At 47.3% G+C, this 24681-nt stretch overlaps 1 protein-coding gene across 1 annotated transcript in view; it reads left to right on the forward strand.

Annotated features, from left to right (window-relative positions):
• The window catches only part of LOC147683096 (zinc metalloproteinase-disintegrin-like cobrin), a 2407169-nt gene that overhangs the window by 684308 nt on the left and 1698180 nt on the right, over positions 1 to 24681 (forward strand). Inside the window, exon 8 of the mRNA XM_086942497.1 lies at positions 5191 to 5262. Coding sequence (XP_086798623.1) covers positions 5191 to 5262 — 72 coding nt within the window. The remainder of the gene's footprint in view (positions 1 to 5190; positions 5263 to 24681) is intronic.

Below are 24681 nucleotides of genomic sequence, written 5' to 3' on the forward strand. Positions count from 1 at the left end.
AAAAGGACCATTGGAGAGCCACGCCGGTGACACCAACCTCCTCTAAGCGACGCAGAAGGATCGGGTGCGATACGGTGTCAAAGGCGGCGCTCAGGTCTAATAGCACCAGCGCCGCCGTTTGCCCTGCATCGAGCACGGAGCGGAGATGCTCCACCATATACAGCAGAGCCGTCTCCGTGCTGTGACCGGCCCTGAACCCATTCTGCGTCACATCGAGTACGTCAGCGTGAAGTAGATGTTCCGAGAGGACCGCGTTGACATGCGCCTCAGTCACTTTAGCAGGCCACGGAAGGAGTGAGATTGGCCGATAGCTCTCAGGCTTGCTACCATCCAAGTTCGGTTTCTTGAGAATAGGACGAACCATGGCTTGCTTCCACTTCAGTGGGACGACGCCGGATGTAAGCGACGTGTTGATCAGAGAACATAGCGGTGAGATGTCATGTACCGCTAAGTCCTTGAACACCGCTGGGCAAAGCGGATCCGCTGGGGACCCCGACTTCACTTGACGAGCCAATTTGTCAAGGCTTTCAGGTATTAAAGTAGGAAAAGAATGCAATCCCTCTGATGTTAACGGCTTAAGAGGTGGATTAGCCGGAGGAGTGGCCAACGGAAAAGCCCGGTAAATGGCATTGACCTTTTCCAGAAAGAAATCAGCCAGTTTTTCACAGTGCTCAACAGAGCTCTGGTGGATCGTTGTTACCTTTTTGGCAGTGAGATCTTTCAACACCTGAAAAATAGCCTTAGAGGGGTTCGAACTAGTCCTAAATTGAGCGGCATAGAAGGCGGCGCGGGTTCTGCACACTGCCCGGTGATACAATTTCACCGCGGATAAGTACAGAACTTTCTTCACGCTGTTATAGGATTTGCGCCAGGCCCGCTCTGCACGCCTACAAGAAACCTTCAACGCCCGCAGCGAGTCATCGTACCAAGGGCTGGATTTGCCGGTCCTGGTTTTACAGCATACAATGGGGATAAGAGTATCTAAAGCCCTGGTAACCCAGTTGCAAAACCTGTCATAGACCTGATCTGCTGACCCAGTAATGTCGAATGAGTCGGTCGATAGGAGATGGAAAAACTCTTCCAGCTTAAGTTTATTCCAGCGCCTTCTTGGAATAGGGCACACCACTGGCTTAGATTGTATAGCCGGTGTAGGGCAGTGGATCTGTATCAAATAATGATCAGTCCATGCCAAAGGTGTGTAGCTGGAAATGCAGGTTTCCGTAAGATTGGTGAAATACGGATCGAGGGTATGGCCCCCTGAATGGGTGGGCTGTGACACCAGCTGAATCAGCTGAAGCGCCTCCAGATCTGGCATGAAACTGGACACCGTGGGGCTGGCTAGGTTGTCAAAGTGTAAATTTAAATCCCCAACGATGGAGAAGTTGGAGCACCCAATTTCTTCTTTTGGGGCAAAAGGAATGATGGATTTTATTTAGCAAACCACATTAATCCGGTTTGGACAAATGGCGTTAGAATTAAATGTGCGGGTGTTGACCCATGCTTAATTATGAGGAAAATAGTAGTTTATAATCATAGGGAAATAACATACTGTCTTCAGGATGAAATCATCCCACTATTAGTGACCGAGAATGTCTGTACCATCACAAATTCCATTAAATCACTCCTAACAAAGAACCCTGGTCCTTTATGCAAAAAAGAAAAGGGGTGGTTCTATGGTGCTTGCACTTAAGCCATACAGGTCTTAAAGCATGCCCTGTCTAAATCACCACAAGACTTATCAACCATTCAAACCCTACGGCATGGAAAAGCTCACTGACTATACCACCACGGCGGAGCGTGAGATCAAATTCCGGGGCAAATACTTCACTACCCGTCGCTATGGGGAGGGGGAAAGACCCGGCAGGGCACTGGCGACTCAAATTCGACAGCCCCGCTTTTCTAATTACATATTAGATTGTGGTGGATGGCGCTGGGGTGGGTCACAGAGACAGTCTCGAGATTTTGCACACATTCACTGAATTCTACACAGACCTCTACAGTACTCATCGTACTGCCCCCCCCAGATCTCACTCACTATCTTGAGGATTTTTCGCTGGGCTGGCTGGAGGATCACCAGAGGGAATTCTTGGCAGCACCATTTGAGGATGATGAGCTCCGAGAAGCTATTATGCAGATGAAATCAGGGAAAGTGCCGGGCTCCGATGGGCTCCCATAGATTTTTACAAAACATATATTGACCAATTTCTTCCAGTGCTGAAAGAGGTCTACCTGGAGGCCCTGGAGGCTCAGATTATTCCTGCATCGATGAGAGAGGCACCCATTACGTCGCTCCTGAAACCCGGCAAACCTGCGCACCGCTGCGAATCCTATCAGCCCCTCTCCCTCATCAATACTGACGCGAAGATTCTTGCCAAGTTATTGGCTATCCGCCTCAGTCTCCTGATGGAGAAACTGGTCTTGCCGGACCAAGCCGGGTTGATCCCTGGTAGAGCGACTTCCCACAATCTCTGGACCCTTTTTTCTATTCTACCAAATGTTGACCCACTATTGGCACTAGTGGTGGTCTTCCTGGACGCCACAAAGGCCTTTGACTCGGTAGAATGGGGCTACCTATTTACTATTCTTCAATGCATGGGGCTTCCCATCGTTTTTTTAGCTTGGATTTCCCTCCTTTATACTTCCCAGAAGGCAAAAGTCTTGACTTAGATGTGTGCTAATAATTATTTGTTATATGTGACCTAGGCCCAGCACTGTTTTGTGCTACTAAGATTGAGATGTGCCATTGTTCATCACCTTGTAGCATTTCCAAAAATGAGGACTCATCCATCTGATGAAGTAACATGTCCGTGCGATTAAAAAAAGTAAACAGAGCACATTGCACTTCATGTTGTTTTGTAACTTTGATCAGAATTGTTGATGTTTTTATCTTAAACCATTGTAAATCACCCATAACATTAGGTCACATGAAGTAGCAATAACAATTCTGGTGACACTAAGTGACACGTTGATATGTTACAACATTGCCCTGTTCATTTTGAAATCAATCAATGTGTGGGGAAAAATCCAAATAGGGTAGAAATAATTGAATTGATTTTTATAATTCTGTAGTTTATTTTCCTTTAAGCAATAATAATGCCATGCCTAATTTGAAGCCTAATAACATGAGAATGTGTCCTCATGTTATCAATAAATGATTTTAATAATTGTGATTGTATCTGCCTTTTTTTTTTACTGTTTTTTAAATCTAATATTATTGTACTTTTATGGCTACCTCTTTTGATAGTCGAATAAAGATTTAAACCGAACTGAACAGAGTGAGTGAATATGAGAGTTCTTACACCATTCTCACTCGGGTGTTTCCCCACATCTGCATCCTGAAGGGCCTGCTGCAGTCGTTCGGAGACCAGCTCTAACTCCTGATGTGATAATGTTAAATCTTGCTGCTTTAGGCCTGGGGGTAAAATTCCACTCTGCTTGCGTGATTTGTGGAGTTTTTCCCACTTTGCGCATTGCGTAGAGCGCGGAGTTCCGAAAAACTCCACAAAGTAGTGAAGAGTTTTTTCTCTCTTGCGACTCGCCAAGGTTAAATTGCCGAGCGGGGAAAATCGTACACTTGACCGCCTCCCAGCGAGATTTCTCAACGTAGGGGGTCGCAGCAGATTGCTATTCCTTATGTTGAGAAACCTGCCTCTCTCGTTGAGAAAGCTGCTGCTCAAGTAGAACGTCTACTCGAGCGGCAGAAAGATCCTGCGCCCTCTTGCGCTGCGCATAGTGCCGTTTGCACTGATTTTATAGAGCATGACAGACTCCTGGAGCTACAAATCAGCGGGAGCAGTACGACTTACCTCAGTCTACCGTAGTTTTTTTGGCGAGCCACAAACTCGGCCCAGGCAGTCTTTAGATACAACTTCTGTCTTTTGATACACATTTGTCAAAGGCTCAGACTATGCTATATTGAGGAAAACCTTCCCTACTTTAGGTGTGAAAGGAGCTGGAGGGAGCAACTTACCTAGTATGGCCCACTAGAGGCAACACGTGCAAAAACAAAGAAAACACACCTCTCTGTAGCTCTTTTGTTCTCCCACCATTGCCTCTTCTGTCTTTTTATTCTCAATTTCTCTATTAGATATTCTTTTGATTCTTCTTCATTTGTTTCGTCATCCTTTTCGCTTCCCCTCAGTGCCCACACACTCTTTATTCAAACCTGTCCGTCCCTCACCCTTTTCGATCCCGATTTAAACTATTACACATACATCCGCAACATTCTGCTAATTTTTCCCACCCTCTCGGCCACTCTCTTTCATACGTACACCATTCCCTCTCGTACTCATCTCCACTATTTCTGTCTCAGTCTTCATCATGTAAGGCCAGCACAAGGATTTGTATCTTCTCTTGTTTAATGTGCATTTTGTATACCCCGATTCTAGTAATTGTGCACATTAGCTGCTTGTACTAGAAATATTGTACCTCCTGCAGACTAGCCATCTACCTAGTATTCTCTTCCCCAAAAGTGGCCCCTGCTCTTTCCTGTCCTGGCACAGTGTGTCCTGGTTTAAATCGGCACAGCAATGATCTCGAGATGAACCATAGATATGTAGTTAGGAAATGGGAACCAAATGAAAAAGAAATTACCTCCACCCGCCCCCCCCCCCGCCCCTTAACCCCCCGCCCCCACCCACGTATTCAAAATTAGCTGCTAACCAGGATATCACTGTTATTTGAAGTAGGCCAAACAGTACTTAAATAACTATGCTATCGACAGGCATACAGATGTCCGACTCTTCAAAATAGTTTTGAATGCACGTGCGCTAGGCGTCCTGCAGTCTCAGCCTCGTTGCTGATTCTATGCAAAATCTTGAGGCCCCCCCAGTGGTATAATGTATATCGTACTTTGTGTAGGATATGTATCAGTGACATTAAGCCTTTACAGACCGCTAAAGTTGACTGTTGCGAGACCTAAAAAGTCTGTTTCACTGTGTCAGATATCCAGATTGCCAGTGGTTTGTGACCCCCTTTGTGTGTAGTTCAGAAGATCTTTACAGAGGTACCCACCTTTGTAGAGCAAGTCCAATGAACAGATGTATTTGGTTCTTTAATTTTAGCTCTGATTAAATGTTCCAGAAAAAAATTCATGTTGGTGTGAGTGAATATATTTAAAAAAATCTGCTTTCGTTATAACTTACAGAGCTGTATCATCATGGTAAAAGTTGTTAATTTATTTTCTTTCAGTTTAAAAAATACGATCAGAAAACTGAGAAAGTGAGAAACCGGATATTTGAAATCATAAATAATGTCAATTTGGTAAGCTCTGCGTTATTGTAGGTAAATGATTACATATTTAAGCAGTGGGAAGTTGAAGAATAATGGCATGCTGTTTCACTAAAATAGACTTGTATTCATCTGATACCACAAAATATTTGCGCTTGAGAGGAAAATGAAACCATCATGTGTATAACAATGGCACTAGAATTCGAGTGCTTATTAATTACGCATTCCTTCCCCTCATGAAAGGGCACGCTTTAAATGTTGAAGCTTTTGGGAAAAAAACTGTACTAGTGGGTCATCAAAAACTCAATACACCCTTGATAAAAACAACCATTTTCTGTGCTTTTTGATACTAACTTGTGTTGCGAAAGAAAAAAAGGTCAGCGGCGGTGCAATATTATGCCATTGTACGCAAAAATATAATCAATCAATCACATTTATATAATACTGCTGATCACTCAATACGGTATCCAAGAGCTTGCAGGTCCTGGGAGGCTCATATGAACAACCAAGTCTTGAGGCCCCTTCTGAATTCCGAAAATGAGGTGACAGTCCGGTGTTGCATGAGGAGGCTGTTCTAGGTCTTTTCTGTGATGTAGGAGAAAGAGCGTCCTCCACATCTGCTCAGTAGATGTGAGGAGTGTGGCCAAGTGAAAGGGAGGTGGAGCAAAGTCTTCTCAATGGTTGGTGGAAGTTCAGTCAGTGGGTAATTTAGGCGGGTCCTTCTTTTGTAGAACCTTTTGTGTGAGTCAGCAGCCTGAATTCACATCTCTTCTGTACAGGGAGCCAGTGGAGTTGCTTGAGGTGGGGTGGAATGTCAGTTTGTCAGGGGTGGTAAAGGACGAGTCTTGCTGCGGTATTCTGTATGGTTTGGAGTCTCTATAAGAGGTATGCAGCTATTCCTACGTAGAGAGTGTTGCCATAGTCCAGTAGCCTGGTGATGAGGCCCTATGTTTTGGTGCGTCTGGCGTGCTGGACTAGTGACTTGAAGATTTTACATTGCATGGGCAGAGTGAGTAAGTAGGCAGAGGAGGTCAATTGATCTGTGAATTCATGGTGAGCATGTTATCTAGGATGATTTAGAGGTTTCTTGCGTGGTTGGTGAGTATGGGCGTGGACTCCAGGTCCGACAGCCAATAGGCATCGCTCCATGGGTTGCAGTTGTTGCAGAAGATCAGTACTTCCATCTTGTCTGTGTTCAACAACTGAAATCACTGAGAAGGACACTTGAGGGCTGTGATAGTGTTTTTTTTAGAACAGATTTTATTGATAGATCGCACAGTAAAGGCAGCACCTCGCACACCGAAGTTAACTGCACATCAATATAAAGCATCACGAAATTGGCAATCTATACAGCATTTTAGACTTCAATGTTTCATCAAACTGACCAAACATCCCCCCTCCCTCTCCCCTCCCAGCCACCCTCAACACCCCCTACCCGAATCCCACCCACCCCGATCGCACGACAGCACCTCCCGGTTTCTCCAACACAATCACCGACCAAAATCATGTGTACCCCTTCCTCCTGACCCGCCTATCCCATCTCCTGATCCATCGGGGGCTCCAGCCAGAGGCCCCGATACTCTGCCCACTGCTTCCATATCTTATAATGTTTACGTGGGCACCCTCGGGCCACAAAGATTGGCTGTTCCAGCCCCATGCAGAAATCAAGGCCCTTCTTCCACATCGACACTGAGGGAGGGCGAGAGTCCTTCCACGCCTTGGCTATATCCCCTTTGGCGAGGGTAAGGCCCAACAGCAGCAGATGCCTCTTATATATGTTACCCCCCACCCCTTCCAGGACGTGTAGTAATCCTAAATGTGGTGTGCGAGGAAGTTCCCACCCCAACACCTCGGCCATACAGTTCCACACCCCAGTCCAGAATCCAACCAGTGCACCACAGCTCCAAACTGTATGTATCAATGTCCCCTTCTCTTTACTACACCTGAGACAGTCTGGGGTTGCAATGAGGCCAGCCCGCCGCAATCTCTCCCTCGTAAAGTACACTCTGGGCAGGTATTTAAATTGGATCAATCGCAATCTGATCGCTATTGCCGCGCCACTTGGGGCCTCGAGCGCCTCCCCCCAATCCTCCTCTTCAAGCGCCCCTTCATCACGCTCCCACAACTCCCGAAGCTTCTGAAGTGTAGTCGAGCAATGTATTACCAGCGTGCAATAGATACTGGAGATCTTCTTGTCCACTAGATCCCCCATAAAGAATTTGGCCTCCAGTGGGCTAAACTCCGGTAGGGAATCCAGACGCTCAAGGCTCCGCCTGATGGCATGGTGGAACTGTAGGTACCTAAAAAACTAGGACTGGGGCATATCATACTCCCCTCGCAAATCTTGGAAGGATTTGAGCATCGTCCCTGACATCACATCTCCCAAAGACGAGATGCCAATGGCATCCCAGTCCCCAAAGCCTTGGAGGGACGCCAGAGCAGGCAGACGGCCGTTGCGCTACAGCGGGGTCTCTTGCGTCAGCTTATCCCACCATCCCATACGACGCAGAGCCTGTCTCCAAACTTGAAAAACTACCTGGGTGGCCGGGGGCAGTCTCCTTCACAGCCGTGTCACATAAAGGACAGTATGTAGTGTAGTGGATCCTATAAGATGTCTCTCCAGAGCATATGCCGGATCCCCCCTATCACCATACCACCATTCATTTAGAACTAAAAGTTGAGAGGCTTGATAGTACGACAATATATCGGAGGTTGCCAGACCCCTTCATAGGTGGAAAGGAAACAGGTGCGCAGCACTACCCGCACCATTCCCCCGGCCCACAAATATTGTCCCAATGCTGAATTTACTTGACGGAACCACTGGGGCGAGATCGGGTAAGGGTGATTTTGCAGTTAATAGAGCGATCGGGGGAGAGTCACCATCTTAAAGATGGCCGATCTGCCATATATAGTAAGGGGCATTCTGGACCACGTCTTCATCTCCAGGCGGACTCTATCCCAAACCGGCATCAAGTTGTGCTTCCAGGAGAGCGCGGAACTCGCGGAGATGAACACCCCCAAATACATAATACCTCCCACCGGCGTTTGCAGCGTGGAGGCCCACTCCCCGACATTTGGGCCATCCCCTAGTACCCAGATGACCGATTTACTAGGGTTTAAGTAGAGACCTGAGGTCTCGCCGAATATCTGCATAATTTCTAATAGGCGCGGTCCCGACTTATCAAGCTGCGTGAGAAAGAACATGACGACGTCGGCATGAAGGGCAATTTTGTCGGCCATGCCTTGCTCCCACACGAAACCACGAAGCTGCGCATCCAGCCGCACCCAAGCCGCCAGCGGCTCCATTGCCAGGGCAAACAGATATGGGGAAAGGGGGCACCCCTGATGCGTACCACCCGCAATGGAAAATTTGGATGATATGGCCTCGCCACCCTAACCAACGCCGTCAGATCCATATACAAGAGTCTCAAATAGGACAAAAAGTGAGGCCCTAGGTTAAGCCGAGGCAGAAGCGCAAATAAATAAGTCCAGCTCAGGGAATCAAAGGCTCTGTCAATGTCCACCAAGAGGAGTGCTGCTTGGACCCCAGTGCCCTGAATCGCCGCCACCGCAACGTGTGCCCTTCGTATATTATGCCTTGTTGCCCTGCCGGGCATAAAACCGGCTTGATCCGGGTGAACAAGCTCCATAATATGAGGTCGGAGCCTGTTAGCAAGCGCTTTTGCCAGAATCTTAGCCTCATTATTCAGGAGAGAAATGGGGCGGTACGACGCGTGCTGTTCCGGGGGTCTGCTCGGTTTATGAAAGACCACCACCTCGGCATGTCGCCAATCCACCGGATGGGTACCTCTTTCCCTCGCTTCCTCCAGAGCAGCTATGTAGTGGGCGCCTAACTGTAAGTGATATTTCCTAAAAAATTCGCTAGGGAACCCATTGGGCCCAGGGGCTTTCCCGGAGTTAAGCTCTCCCAGCGCTTGACCTAGCTCCTCCGCAGTGAGAGGGAGCTCCAGACGGTTTCGTACATCATCTGTCACCGCCCGCGTTGGCAGGTCCGCTATAAATTTATCCACCATGTCTGCCGATAGACACTCCTTCGAAGCATACTGGACCGCGTAATGCGCCGCAAAGCTCTCTGCCAGTTCCCGCGGGTCCGTGATCGGATCACTCGCCGCATCTAGAAGTCCCGGCAAAGCCTACGCCTGAAAGGTATTCTGGCAGAGGCGGTGCAACATCGTTCCGGACTTATCTCCCCACTGATAGATTTTACTACGCATTGCCAGTCACACCTGCCGCGCCTCGTCCAACCGTATTGCCGCATAGGATTGCTGTTCCAAGAGGAGCTGCCCCACCGCCTGGCCATCACCACCGATGCTACAGCGGCTCTCCAGGGCCTCCACCTCTGCCGCCGCCCGAATCAATTCTGCTTCTGCTTTCCTCCTCCGGCGAGCCAGCGCACACCACGCAATATCCACTCCTCGGAGCGTGGGCTTCAAAGCCTCCCACATAGTGCCAGCCTCAGAGACAGATCTCCACCCAATAATGAGCTATGCCTTCACTCATGTGCCTCTGATAGTCCTCGTTCTGGAGATGCCATGTAGAGAGGCGCCAACGAAACGGCTGCGTCTCCGATCCACAGCAAATTCTATGGCCACAGGGGAATGATCCGAGAGCCCCCTGGACAACACTGCCGCCGATTCCACCCTGCCTATTGCCGAGCGGAGACAAATATATAATCTAGCCTCGAAAAGGACCCGTGGACAGCCAAAAGGTATGTGTATTCCCGCCTGCCCGCATGTAAATAGCGCCAAGTGTCCACCCAGTCCAGACCTCATACCAAATCCCCCAGTTTAGTGGCCCCACCCGTCTGCTGGCCTCCCCCGGGCCTGCATCTATCCAACAACTTATCCATGACATCATTCCAGTCCCCCCCCACTATCGCCGACGTCTCGGGGATATCAGCCCAGATTGTGAACAGCTGCTCCACTAAGGACCACTGCAGCAGGGGCGGGGCATACACACTACCCAAAACTAGGGACTCTTCTCCCACCATGCCCCTAATGAATATGTACCTGCCCTGTGTATCAACCCATTGGGTGGAGTGAACATATGAGAGCCTACGGTGGACTAGAATAGCTACCCCCCGGTTCCCCAAACAAAGCCTGCATGATACACCTGCTGATAGCCAAAGCGCTGGAGGCAGAGGATTTTGTTGCCCAACAGGTGGGTTTCCTGCAGAAACAGAACATCAGCACGTTCTCTTTTCGCCTGCCGCAAGACTGCGCCCCTTTTGATCTTGTCAAGCATACCCCTCACATTCCAGCTCATGACTCAGAGGGATGTTCGAGGGCCTAAAGCCTTCAACCCAACTGTCGCCATTCATAACCCAGGAAGGGAAAGCGCCCCAAGGCGGGCCACGAAAGGAAGCACACAGGAACCCCGGAAATTCTCTTACTGTCATGCGATCGAACACCCCCAAGTCCCCCCTGTAACCCATTAAACTGCTCAAAAACACTGAAGTACCTGTTGCGGTATAGCCACCCCTCGGCCCCAAACGGGAGCCCAGAGAACAGCCACACCAATGGATCCCCGTCAACCTACCCATGTACCCAACTCCCCCCTAACAACCCTTAAGTTAAGTGGGGCAGATGGTCCCGCTCCCCTCATGTCCCCCCCAACCCACCGCCCCGTATACATGGAAATTGTTAAGCGCTGTGCGCCACACCAGCGCCTCGGGCAGGCCAAGCACAGCCGATCGCTGCAATGGTTAGCGATTCACCGACTGTGTGTCCACAGCGCAGGGTTCCACTATTTCGTAGGTCAGGCGCACCCCCGGCATCCTCGGCAGCCCCCTTTGAGTTGGAGCGTTTCCTAGATCTGGACCGCCACTGCATGCCCCTTTTCGGCCACCGGGCCTTGTGGGAGCGGGCCTCATTTTGTGAAGAGTCTGATTCAAGGCCCGGCGGGGTATGCGCCCTAATCTTCAATGTCTCATCGGTCCATTGGAAGACTTCCTCCGGGGTATCAAAGAAATGAGTACGGGATTGAAAGACTACCCTCAGACGGGCCGGATAGAGCAATGCGTAGGGGCGCTTGAGATCGCTGAGTCGCACCTTTGTGTCGTGCCTGTTAGGAGGATGTCTCGGAAACACCATGAAGTTGAAGCTTTTTCCTGACCTCCCCCACACCGGTTCACTCTACACCAATGATATATATATATACTTGGTGAGAAGTGTAGATGCCAGTGCAAGGGACACAGGGGAACAAAACAAGGAAAGATGGGGAAGACACAGGAATCCGAAATCCAGGATGCAAAGAGAACTGGTCAACTCTCACTGTCTCTTCTGAACCCCTCCTGTGGATAAAGAGAGAGTGTTAGGAATATGATGTATATGTCTGGGAGTGTGTATGCTTATAAAGCAGAGAGGTATGGTACCTGGCGATTACTTGCAGTGCTTCTACCTGTAATCAATCTTCCTTCTGTTGACCTCACAGTAAGGTAGGTAGGGTGATGCATGAAAAATGAATATTCCTAAAAATAGGGGTAATTGGTTATCAATAAGGGAGAGTCCACATAATGCCAATACGTATAAGAATAGGTGAATGAGCGTACCTAATGTTTCCAGTGCCTTTATGAATATTGACTCCCTGTTCTCCACAAAAGTAACTCCCGCATCAAGTAAATAATTCCCTGCAAATATAAAGGGTATTATCAGTAATCCTAGACAACGTCTAATGCATCTGTATATCTTTTAGGGTATCTCCTGTACCTGTTTTGTCTTATCAAATGAAGTTAGAAATCACTTCAGGAGCTCCAAGTACTAATTTCTGATGCTCCGCTAAACCAAAGAGATAAACCTCACCGAGGTAAAATAAAGCGCTAATAATAAGTTCTGTAACAAGTGTCTGCAAACAAAGACGCCCCCGTGTAAACTCTACCCGGAGTAGAAAACACAAACGAGTGTTAACTCCAGAAACAATAATCCACTCTTGAACTTATGTCATTAGTAGGAGAGCGCTCACAACCGTAGACTGTCCCCGAGCCAAGAGGAAATCCGCCGGAGCCCGAACGCCACCACCGTGACCCGGAAGCGATGCAGGAAACCCGAAGGGAACGCAAAGCGTTGTAGGAACGGAAAGGGGAAACTATATAGCGATATCGCGCATGCGCGAGACTTGCGCATGCGCTTTCCTGACACACTCTCTTCCGCCAACCATGTCTTTGCCAACCACGGCTTCCGAGGATCGGCAGCAATGACAGTACGCCCCTCCCAAACTGCCCCCAACAGGTTTGGGCTTTCTAGGATGGCGTCGATGAAACAAACGCACCAATCTAGGTGCATGTATCTGACTTGCCGGTTCCCAACTGCGCTCCTCTATGCCATACCCTTTGCAATGTATGAGGTACTGCAGTCTGCCTCTACTCCTACGGGAGTCAATAATACTGGCCACCTCGTATTCCTCATCTGAATTCACTATAACAGGTGGCGGGCTCACAGGTAACCGAGTACCCGGTACAACTGGCTTCAGGAGCGAGACATGAAATACAGGGTGTATCTTCATGGACACAGGGAGGTCAAGTTTCATGGCAACTGAGTTGATAACCCTAGAGACAAGGAAAGGGCCAATGTATTTAGGTTGGAATTTGCATGCACCTCTCAATGCAATGTATTTGGAGGACAACCATACTTTGTCCCCTACCTTATACACTGGTTCAGGTGTCCTATGTGTATCTGCCCCCTTCTTATACTGTATCTTGGCTTTGTCTAAATTGTCTGAAACGGAATTGTGGACAGTCTGTAGATGTTGCACCAAAGCAGATATAGAGGGAGTGTTGCAAGTGCTAGAAAGGGGTATAGGTAACACTCGAGGATGAAACCCATGAGAGCCATAGAAAGGAGTGAATAAGGTGGAAAAGTGGTGACTGTTATTATATGTCAACTCAGCTAACCAGATGACTTCATCCCACTCTTTCGTAGACTGGAGACATTGACATCTAATTAGTTGTTCTAAACTCTGGTTGACCCGTTCGGTTTGCCCATCCGTTTGAGGGTGGTGGCTGGAGGACAATCGTACATCCACTTGTAATAGCTCACATAACTGTCTCCAAAATCGGGAGACAAATTGGGTACCCCTATCCGTGATTAAAACAAAGGGTATGCCATGCAACCTAACAACGTGCTGTAAAAACACTTGAGCAAGCTTCATTGAAGTAGGTAAACCAGGCAAAGGAATGAAATGGGCAGTCTTCATAAACAAATCCACTACCACTAATACAGCCGTATTCCCTGTACTGGTACGAGGCAGTTCCACTATAAAATCCATAGATACTGTATGCCATGGACCTGGAGGAGTTGGAATCGGATTTAACAGACCCACGGGTTTGGTGTGTGTTGCTTTACCTTGTGCACATACCTGACATGTCTTCACGAAGTCCTGTACATCTTGTGAAATACTAGGCCACCAACAATACCGTTTTACCAGTTCTACAGTTCTCTTGCATCCGGGATGTCCTGCTAAACCTTGAGTATGACACAACTGCAATACCTTTTGTCTCAATGGTTCTGTGGGAATATATAAACCTCCTTGCACATATCATAGCCCATCTTTCCATTGGGTTTCCTGATCCCCCAAATACTCCAGGGTCTGGGGGTTCTGCTGTGAGTCCTTTACATCCTTCAAGAATTTTTCTTCCATACTGATTGCCCCTATGATTTTCTTAGTATCTAGGATAGAAGGTGGTACTTCCATAGTGGGCAAGGGATCAAAACCTAATCTAGAAAGGGTATCAGCTTTCCCATTCTTCCGTCCTGATCTGAAATGTATCTCAAAATCATACCCACTGAAAAATTGAGTCCACCTTAACTGTCTCATAGAAAGGGCTTTAGTTGTCTTTAGATATTGGAGGTTTCTATGGTCAGTGATGATGGTAACCGTATATCTAGAGCCTAACAAATAAGGTCTCCACTCTTCTAGTTCCTTCTTTATTGCGAGCAGCTCCCTTTCTCCTACCGCATAATTGACTTCGGGTGCGGTAAGCTTGTGAGAATAGTAAGCCACCGGATGTAATTCTCCCGTGTCAGGATGAACTTGGGACAACACACCCCCTACCGCTACTTGGGAAGCATCCACTTCCACCACGAAAGGGCTGTTTTGGTCAGGATGTCTCAGGACAGGAGCACTAGTGAAAGCATTCTTTAATCTCTGAAACGCTTCTTCTGCCTCAACCGTCCAGATGAAGGGAATACCCTTCCTCAATAATCTGGTAATGGGTGTCACGATGTCCGAGAAGTGATTAATGAAGCGTCTGTAGAAGTTGGCAAAACCAATGAACTGTTGCACCTCTTTCACAGCGGTGGGTGCAGTCCATTGCACTACCGCTCGTACTTTATTGGGATCCATTTCCAATCCCTGAGAGGAAATGATATATCCTAGAAAGGATACTCGAGACCTATGGAAAAAACATTTATCCAGTTTGCAGAACAGGTAATTGTCTCGTAACCTCTTTAGGACAGACTGGACATGAAGGATGTGTTCCTGCAGTGTACTTGAATATATCAGTAAGTCATCGATGTAGGCAATGACACAATGATCTAGAATGTCTCTCAGAATGTCATTTATGAAATATTGGAAGGCAGAGGGAGCGTTGCATAAGCCAAACTGCATAACTAAATATTCAAAAAGTCCATATTTAGTACAAAAAGCGGTTTTCCATTCATCCCCCTCCTTAACTCTTACTAGGTGGTAAGCACCTCTTAGGTCCAATTTGGTAAAGAAATTGGCTGTCTTTTCTTGATCCAATAAGGAGGAAATGAGAGGGAGCGGGTATCGATTTTTGATGGTAACAGCGTTGAGTGAGCGATAATCGATACAACACCGCAAACCCCCTTCTCGTTTCGGTATAAAAAAAAAGGGCTGAAGAAGCGGGGGATCTAGACACCCTAATGAAACCTAAGTCCAACATCTTGTCTAGATATTCTCTCAAGTAAACATTTTCTCTTTCGGTTAACGCATAGACCCTACTAGTAGGAATGCGAGCACCTGCTTGTAAGTCTATTCTACAATCATATACCCTGTGTGGGGGTAAACAAGTGGCCTCTTTGGCATCAAAAATAAATGAAAAAGGTAAATAGACTGCAGGCAGGAAAGTGTCTGGCTCATCAATTTGCAACTCTGTATGTGTAGTAACACTACAACCTATATGGATTATCTCCTGATCTTGATACGAAGAAGAAGGTTCTTCTATCTTTTTCTGAAAGTCTTGTGACTCCACTGGTCTGATATGATCACTACACACCTTGGGATCGAATTCTATAATGCCCTTCTGCCAATCAATCGAGGGATTGTGGGTTCTTAACCAAGGTAGACCTAATACTATAGGAAACTGCGGTGACTGTATAAGATCAAATAACAAGTTCTCTGTGTGAACATCCAGTAAGGTGACTAGGATGGTATCAGTGGTTTGTGTGATAGGTCCTGATTTAAGCGTGCTGCCATCAATGGTACAAACTTCTTCTATGGTGCCCTTTGAGGCTACAGGAATCTTATGTTGTTGAGCCCATTCTTGATCCATAAAATTACCAGAGGCTCCGGAATCAAGCATGATGGGTATTTGTGTCTTAGACTGTTGCCACTGCAATAAAGAAGGTACTAAGAAATGACTCTGACTGTGAGAGGTTGAAGAGACCATAGATCCTGAATGACCCGATGCCTCAGTCTCTTTTGGCTTCGGGTCTGCTAGTTTTCCGACCTTTTATTTAGTTTAGGTTTGATAGGGCACTCTCTTAAGAAATGCCCTGCCTTACCACAATATAAGCATAGCTTATGGTCTTGTCTTCTCTGCCTTTCTGCTTCGCTGATTGGCCCCTTAACACTCCCTATTTGCATGGGTTCAACACCTTCCGAGGGAGAGCCTGTAAAAGATTCAGATTCTGTCTTTCTCTCTCTATAATATGTTTTACTATAATCATATCTACTCTTATCTTTTCTGCGTTCACCCAAACGGTGATCCAACTTGACCACCAGATCTATCAACTCAGGGCATGTATCAGGGTGATCTACCACACGTGCCAAGGCATCCTTTAGCTCATCACGGAGCCCTTTATAAAATAAAGCACTACGTTTGTCCTGTGGCCAACTAGCTTCTGCCACTAAACGATTAAAGGTGGCTATATAAGTAGGCAAATCCCTAGTTCCCTGTTTCAACAGAAGCAGTTCAGTATCTGCAGCGTGGGTGAAGGTGTGTTTATCAAATAGTTTACGAAGTTCGCCCTTGAACCTATCGTAATCTAAAAGTAATGGATCATCTCTTTCAATCAATGGTATAGCCCAATTGGGAGCTGATCCACCCAAGTATGAAATCATGAATGCCACCTTGGCCTGATCCATCGGAAAACATGTGGGTTTGCACATAAAATGCAATTGACACTGACTGATAAAGGCAGCACATCTCGTAGGTTCTCCTGAAAATCGTTCCGGGGGAGCAAGAGGCAAAGGGGGAGCAGGGGTAACTACCTGTATAACTGGTGTTTGCGAGCCCAAGGCTGTCCCAGCTCCATCTCTATCCTTTCTATCGAGCCTTGTAGCTAAGGCCTGGGTTTCCAGCTGGAGATTACCCATCATATTAGCTAAATCAGCTAGCGTCACATCCATGGTGTTTAGGCGACAAATATGTTAATAAGGCTTTGCGTTCTGTCGTGCCTGTTAGGAGGATGTCTCGGAAACACCATGAAGTTGAAGCTTTTTCCTGACCTCCCCCACACCGGTTCACTCTACACCAATGATATATATATATACTTGGTGAGAAGTGTAGATGCCAGTGCAAGGGACACAGGGGAACAAAACAAGGAAAGATGGGGAAGACACAGGAATCCGAAATCCAGGATGCAAAGAGAACTGGTCAACTCTCACTGTCTCTTCTGAATCCCTCCTGTGGATAAAGAGAGAGTGTTAGGAATATGATATATATGTCTGGGAGTGTGTATGCTTATAAAGCAGAGAGGTATGGTACCTGGCGATTACTTGCAGTGCTTCTACCTGTAATCAATCTTCCTTCTGTTGACCTCACAGTAAGGTAGGTAGGGTGATGCATGAAAAATGAATATTCCTAAAAATAGGGGTAATTGGTTATCAATAAGGGAGAGTCCACATAATGCCTATACGTATAAGAGTAGTTGAATGAGCGTACCTAATGTTTCCAGTGCCTTTATGAATATTGACTCCCTGTTCTTCACAAAAGTAACTCCCGCATCAAGTAAATAATTCCCTGCAAATATAAAGGGTATTATCAGTAATCCTAGACAACTTCTAATGCATCTATATATCTTTTAGGGTATCGCCTGTACCTGTTTTGTCTTATCAAATGAAGTTAGAAATCACTTCAGGAACTCCAAGTACTAATTTCTGATGCTCCGCTAAACCAAAGAGATAAACCTCACCGAGGTAAAATAAAGCGCTAATAATAAGTTCTGTAACAAGTGTCTGCAAACAAAGACGCACCGTGTAAACTCTACCCGGAGTAGAAAACACAAACGAGTGTTAACTCCAGAAACAATAATCCACTCTCGAACTTATCTCATTAGTAGGAGAGCGCTCACAACCGTAGACTGTCACCGAGCCAAGAGGAAATCCGCCGGAGCCCGAACGCCACCACCGTGACCTGGAAGCGATGCAGGAAACCCGAAGGGAACGCAAAGCGTCGTAGGAACGGAAAGGGGAAACTATATAGCGATATCGCGCATGCGCGGGACTTGCGCATGCGCTTTCCTGACACACTCTCTTCCGCCAACCATGTCTTTGCCAACCACGGCTTCCGAGGATCGGCAGGCATGACACTTTGCTACCATAAAGGACTGCTGTTGCTGTTGCACAAGCCTTGTATAGTCGGGAAAGATAAGAATCCGCTGATTGTCACACATTAGAGGCTGCTTCGCCCGTGCCTGCTGCAGGATGACATCCTGATCATTATAGTTCAGCAGTTTGGCTATCACCGGCCAAGGACGGCACCCCACGGGCGGCTTCTGGTTCAGAGCCCTGTGTGCCCGCTCTATCACAAAGCATCTTGAGAGGGAGTTTGGGGGGAGCCAGCTCTCCAGCCATTAGGCCAAGAATTTCTCCATGTTGCCCTTCTCGCAGCCTTCCGGAAATCCAACGAAGCGCAGGTTCCGCCGGGCCCGCCCTTCTGCATCTTCTGCTCGGAGCGCCAGGTTTTTCTGGATAGTTTCCATGGTTGCAACTTTGTGTTTCAGGGTCACTACACCAGGGGCGAACTGCACATCAATGGACGGGGCCCCCCCGCTTGCCCCTCGTCTCCACTGCGGCCGGAGCCGACCGCCGGAGCTGCCGCCGGGGGGGGGGGGGGCGGCAAGGCATAGGGATGAAGGAGGCCCCCTCTTACTTGCGGCTCTGCTGCCAGGAGAAGTCCCACCAATACCGGTGCCCGGGTCAGCTCCTCGGGGGAAGCACCAAAATCGAGGCCCCGGCTTCACTGGGCGGACCAGGCGGGCTCGTCGCGTCTGCTCCCCATGTCGGCTCCTCAGCTCTTTATCTGCGCCACTCCCAGGCATCTAGTGAGGCACATGGCCGGTCCGAGCAGCCCGGAGATCAGGGTCGCCCAGTCTGGGCCAGCGTCACTCGTTCCTCGCCGCCCGCACCTGCATACAGCAGCCTCCAGGGTCCACGAAACTCGAGGTCCCCGGCTGCCCCTTTCGGCGCAGGCCTAACAGCACCGGATCGCGTTCTCCGGTCTCGTGTTCCCTCCTTTAGCCGGGATTGCTCCCAAGTTCTTCCGCCGGCCTCCGCACTCGTTCCACACCTCCGGGGCACAGCGAGGTGGAGGGGGACCAGGATTATTCGGCGGATAAATGATCGGCGGGACGGAGCTTTCTTAAGCTGCATCCGCCATGTTGGCTCTTTTGGCCACCGGGTTGTGATAGTGTTACCAATGCATTAAGTAGAGATGCATGTCTGTGCCGATGTGTCACTTTAGTAGTTGGAAGTTACTTGCAATAATAAACCAGTGAGGAAATTTACTGATCAGTCTATGAGAATAAGAGCAGACGTGAGTGCAGGAGAGAAGCTAACTGCACCACTAAAGATCGGACCTCATTGATTTATCTTTTTTTCAATTATTTTATTACGATTTGGAGTTCCAAAGAGTTCCACATAAAATATACAAGAAAGAATCCAATATACCAAATCATTCAAAGCTTAATATGGAGATAAATTACATGCAAGGACCTAGCAGGTCCAAATTTCATTGTACAGTACAACATTTATAAAAGCATACAAGATGTTGAAAGTGCAAGTGTGCAAATATAAAACCAATTTCACAAATATTTTAAAATGCAATTCTAACTAGGTCAGTGCAAATTGAATTATACCATTAAATACTCTAACAACATCAACTATATAATAGAAAGACCCTAAAATTCTACTTATAATATGCAATGAATTTTGCCCAAAAGGGACCCTGTTCAATATTTCACAGCTAAACACAACAGAACACATTAGTCCTTCTCTAAAATATATTTAAGATTTGCTTAAAAAGCCTAAACATTTTGAAACACACTGATTCAGAGAGGGGTGGCAAGAGACAGTTCCAGGCCTCCTCAGCTGTAGCGATGTTGTATTCTAGATACCATGGTCTTAAAAGAAGACGTATTAGAGATTGTAGCGACAGGGACAGACTAATAAAACATGATTTAGATCCTGCACCTAGTTTCCACATAGGTGACAATGTCTGCCCTGATTGGCTAATCCCTCCCACGCACCTGTTATAATTCCTAAAGGAAGCAAATTCAACCTTAGCAACAGGATAGTTCTCGCAGTCCGAGGGGAAGATTACATACCTCATACGGCTGAGGTTGTTTACAAATGCTGCTCCCCACTATTATATCATTACTGCAAATACTCCTCAAAATGTGGCTTTCTGCCCAATGACCTCGATCTTTTTGACCTCCTGTACTCTAGATGCTACTCACTGTATTCTAATGTTTATGTTTTCTATTCATGTATGCTGTAAAGCGCTCTGATACCCCGGGCTTCTTAAGCGCTATATAAAACTCCAAAAGAAATAAAATAATTAAATAATTCCTAAAGACAACGCATTTTCCCCTTCAAGCAGGAAAATAATTCCTGTCTTAATGCTACTGGTAATACCGTTCTCAACACTATTCTTAAACATGCAGCCAAGGCAAACACATAAGTCGAGAGGAGACCGAATTCAAGCTGAATCCCTGCTATGGGGGCTACACGGTTCAAATTACAAATTTGGCATCAAAAGCGCCCTTTCACCTTCTCGAAAAAATCCCACTGCTGTTCATCCACTGATTTACAAACATAACTCAGGCGGGATTTTAATTTTGTAAACTGATAAAACATGCAAAGTGTCTTTGCCCGCAACATTTATAAAGTCTACCAACTGCGCAGGCCTGAGATGCTGCCCCACTTCTGCACTGGTCAATGTGATCACTGCCAGAACACTTGCTTTTAAAAATTCTTCCTAAATACAGGTACAATTAAAACCATCAAAGTTTGTCTTTCCCCAGAAACCAATGCATATTTTTCCTAACTCTACATCCCCGATATCTAAAAAACAAAATTTTGCCTTTTGAGGTATTTATTAAGGGTTAGCGGATTTGGCCTGGGCCGCTGGGCGGAGTTCCATGGAGTTGCCTAAAAACTCCACTCTATCCTAAAAGAGGAAATCTGCATGGGATGCAAGCAAGTGCACTTACCTGGTCTGGCGTCTCTGCACCCTGCCATGCCCGGACTGCCCTCCTCCTCGCCGTGGTATCCTCCTTGCGGTCCCCGTGTTGTACTTCATGCGAGGACTGCGCATGCTCGTGCGCAGTCCTCCCAAGATATACAACATAATGGTTTGCGACCGGCGGGGGGCGCAAGGAGGAGATCATAGTGAGGAGGAGGGCAGCCCTTGCAAGGCAGTGCTGCTTTCTAGTCCTGACTTGGGCATGGGAGTCGGGTGCAAAGTCCACTACACTGCGGAGTCAGAGATTTTGCCTGACCTCCGCCCTCCCAGCGGAGCGCTGTGTTGGCAAAACTCAGCAAACCCGCTGGATGAGCGGAGTTCGCCACCCACATTTAGTATATATATTTTTTTAAATGGTCATCTGAGTAGTGACCTAATTCATTAAGACGCCTTTGTAATCCTATCGGAGTTAAGTCCAACACGATGGCACCATCCGCCTAAAGTAGATAGCTCAATTTCATTGTTCCTAACTTTGGGGGTTGAATTACTCGACAGGCCCTGATTACTCCCATCAAGACCTTGGTCCAATTTGACAAATGCAATGCAATGATCAATCTGAGCATATGCACAGGGATCCCCATTGCGTACAATTTCCTTCACAGTGTCTACTGGTCAACCCATCGAAAGCCATGGAGAAATCTATAAAAGCTGTGTATAGGGGCATTCCCATTGGATATTTTTCGATCAAGGTTTGCAGGGCAGTAATATTATTTAAAGTGCCTCTATGCTTATGGAACGCTGCTTGCTCTGCAGGGATGAGATCATTTCCAAACGCCCATTCCTGTAGATGGAGAAGTGTGCTCTTTGCAAACAGTTTTGCGGTTGTAGCCAGTAGTCCGTCTGACAAAAACTGGCAACATTTTGGGACCCCTTTTATATATATGGAACCACAATACTCCCTCTCCAGGGGGCCGGAATAATCCCATATGCATAGCAATAGGAGAATAACAGACAAAGGAATTACGCCCATGCAGAACTATCTTGTTTGATTAAAGCTATCGGAATATCGTCTGGGTCCATTGCACCTGAGTTCCTTACCCCTTAGGTTAACTCTAAATGAAGCCTGTTCGTAGAATTTAGTGCATATAACTGTGAAATATATTGAGTCCACTCTGCATCTGGTATGAAAATGGCTTTTGCCTTGATTCTACTATCACAGTATTGAGCCATCAAAGCCCAAATATTTATGTGAGTCACCAGACTGCGCAACCTTTCTTAGTTTAATCTAATTTAAATCTTTGGATGCCGTCATTCTTCTTCTTACTTACTTCAATCAATTGTTTCCCTTTGCCTAGTCAAAGAATATTGCTTAAATTGATCCCTTACTAGGGCATTTATCTCCAGTGTTAACCTCCCCGATGTACGAAAGTAGTATCTGCTTCTTATGGTTACCACCACTTTTTGCTGACGTCACACTGTTTTTAGCCTAGTCTGACTGGGATCCTGCTATCATTGTCCCCAGTCTATCTGCTTTCTCCTGTAAATTGATATGCATGTACTTTAGGTACACTCCAGATTGGATACGGGGGTACCCTTATCAGTCCCTAGTTTATGGTACACCATGTACCCAGGACATAGGTACCCCAGGGGTCTCCCATGGGCTGAAGCATGTATTATGCCACCCCTGAGAGAGCATCCATATTGACACGACAGGCCTGCTACTGCAGACTATGCAAGTTAGTGCTTGCACCACTTACTGACATATAGATTCACTATATCTCTCTAAATAACTACACTTAAATACCTATCAGTCACCCCTTTGGCAGGCCTTATTAATCCTGAAGGCAGGTTGCTAGGTATTACGTGAGAGGGTGCCCCTGCATGAGCAGAGCCCCTCTGCAGCCTTCAGAGACCATTCTCTGGTGTTGTCTGTGATGCAGCCAGACATATTTGTTTAAGTGCATTATAACCTCGCGGTAAATGCTAACTTTAAAACGGTTGCTAAAAAACATATTGTTTTTGATGTCAAACACCTTGGACTCATACCTCCACACCAGTAACTGGTGTGAGAGGTATGATTCCACCCTTCTAAAGGGACATATGTGGGTCACTGATCTACCTGGCACCAGCTTTCTCGACCTGGGCCGCACAAAATGGATGCTGCCAGCCACAGACAAGATTCTGCTCTCCTGCTGCTGAGCCAAGCTCTAGCAGAGGAAGTCTTGACAACAGGCATCCTGTCACAGAAAGTCTTCATTTGAGGCACATGTGGTGTCCATGTGCATAGTCCAGCTCAAACCAGTTTTTGGAGCCATTGGCTCCTCCTCTGGTGCGAAACTGGACAAAGGTCATGGGTGTAGCCTCCCCTCTGTCGTGCCCCTTCCCTGGGAAGGTCCACAGAATCTTTTCAACCCCTTCCCATGGGTATAAAGTGGGTTACCTCGCTACAGGACTTTAGATTTTACATGGACAAGATTCTGCGAAGAAGAAACCAAGTACTTCGACTGCCTGAACGATGCTGGACGACTGAAGAATCTCCTTTGGAGTAAAGGAGTTACTCTCCTGCAAAAGCAGGCACCTAAACACATCAGACCGGTTTACTTCTCCCGAGCTCCTGAGGACTCCGGAGATTTTAGCAACACATGATTGTGGGATCCCGATGGTCCCTGAGGTCGATCTGCACTCTCAGCGATTCTGAGACCAGCATCCCTCCTGTGGACCGTGCAACCCGAACCCCTGTGCACCTCATACTTTTGCAAGTGCATGTGCTTAGTGACGATTCCTGAGCCCGAGCAGTATTTGTACCGAAAATTTCCGGCCTCCACTCTCCGAGTGTCCTGTGGGCTGGTGCTTTGCTGACTTACTCCTCACGATCCCTGGTCCTTTGGCCTTTTGGTCCAGCGAGGTCACCTTTTTAATTCTTGGGATTACCTGGTTGCTCCAGACGTGCCCTGACTCTCCATTGCTTGGAGAGTCCCCTGGACCTTGCTGGTCCACACCCTAACCCGTTTCCTCTGACCGTGTGGGTTGCAGTTGCCAAGACTTGTTGGTGCTCCAGCCGGACATCGTCCCCTCAGCTCTAGACATCCTTTGTGGGACAGCTCACCTCCAGACTTTGGTCATCCTCGATGTCTCCTGGTCCCCGTGGCTGCAGAGTCAAGCAATGCTTCTTTGCACCTGAAGCACCCGACATTGGTGGGCATTTGACTACCGAGCCCCTGGTCACCAGAAGTGACCTAGACTCTGTCCCCTCTGCTTTCGGGTTCCTATCACCTTGAATCCAGGCTTAGATTCCACCGGCCACTCTTCGCCTTCCTGGCAGCAGTACTCCTTTGCAGCTCTCCATTGAAAATGATGAAGGTTTCCGATGCCACTTGACACCTATGCACCCGGCTCCTCTGGGAAAGGTAACACAGGTACCTTGGTACTCATGGGTGGGTTGGCCTTAGAACCTCCTAAGTTCCATAGGGTTTGCTCAAAGTCTTTTTAGATGTGCCCTTAACTTGTAATTTTCCAACTGCGACATTCCCATAGAGTTGTACGAAGCACGTGTCTGCGTTTCCTCACTGTCCCCGTCCTCCGTGCTCTAGGCCGTGTGTCTAGTCAAGCCATCGTTGTTATAGCATTTTTTTAGTATATGGTTCGGTCTCCCCCTTTAGCCCGCTGTATATTGTGCTATTTACGACTATTGATTCAGTATTGTGTGCTTTATGCCCTAGTCTCACATAGAGATTAGTAGAGAATGTAATATTAATAAATACATATTTTTAAATAAACACTGTGGT

Source organism: Lissotriton vulgaris, chromosome 11 (genome assembly GCF_964263255.1).
Source record: "Lissotriton vulgaris chromosome 11, aLisVul1.2, whole genome shotgun sequence".
NCBI classification, from domain to species: domain Eukaryota; kingdom Metazoa; phylum Chordata; class Amphibia; order Caudata; family Salamandridae; genus Lissotriton; species Lissotriton vulgaris.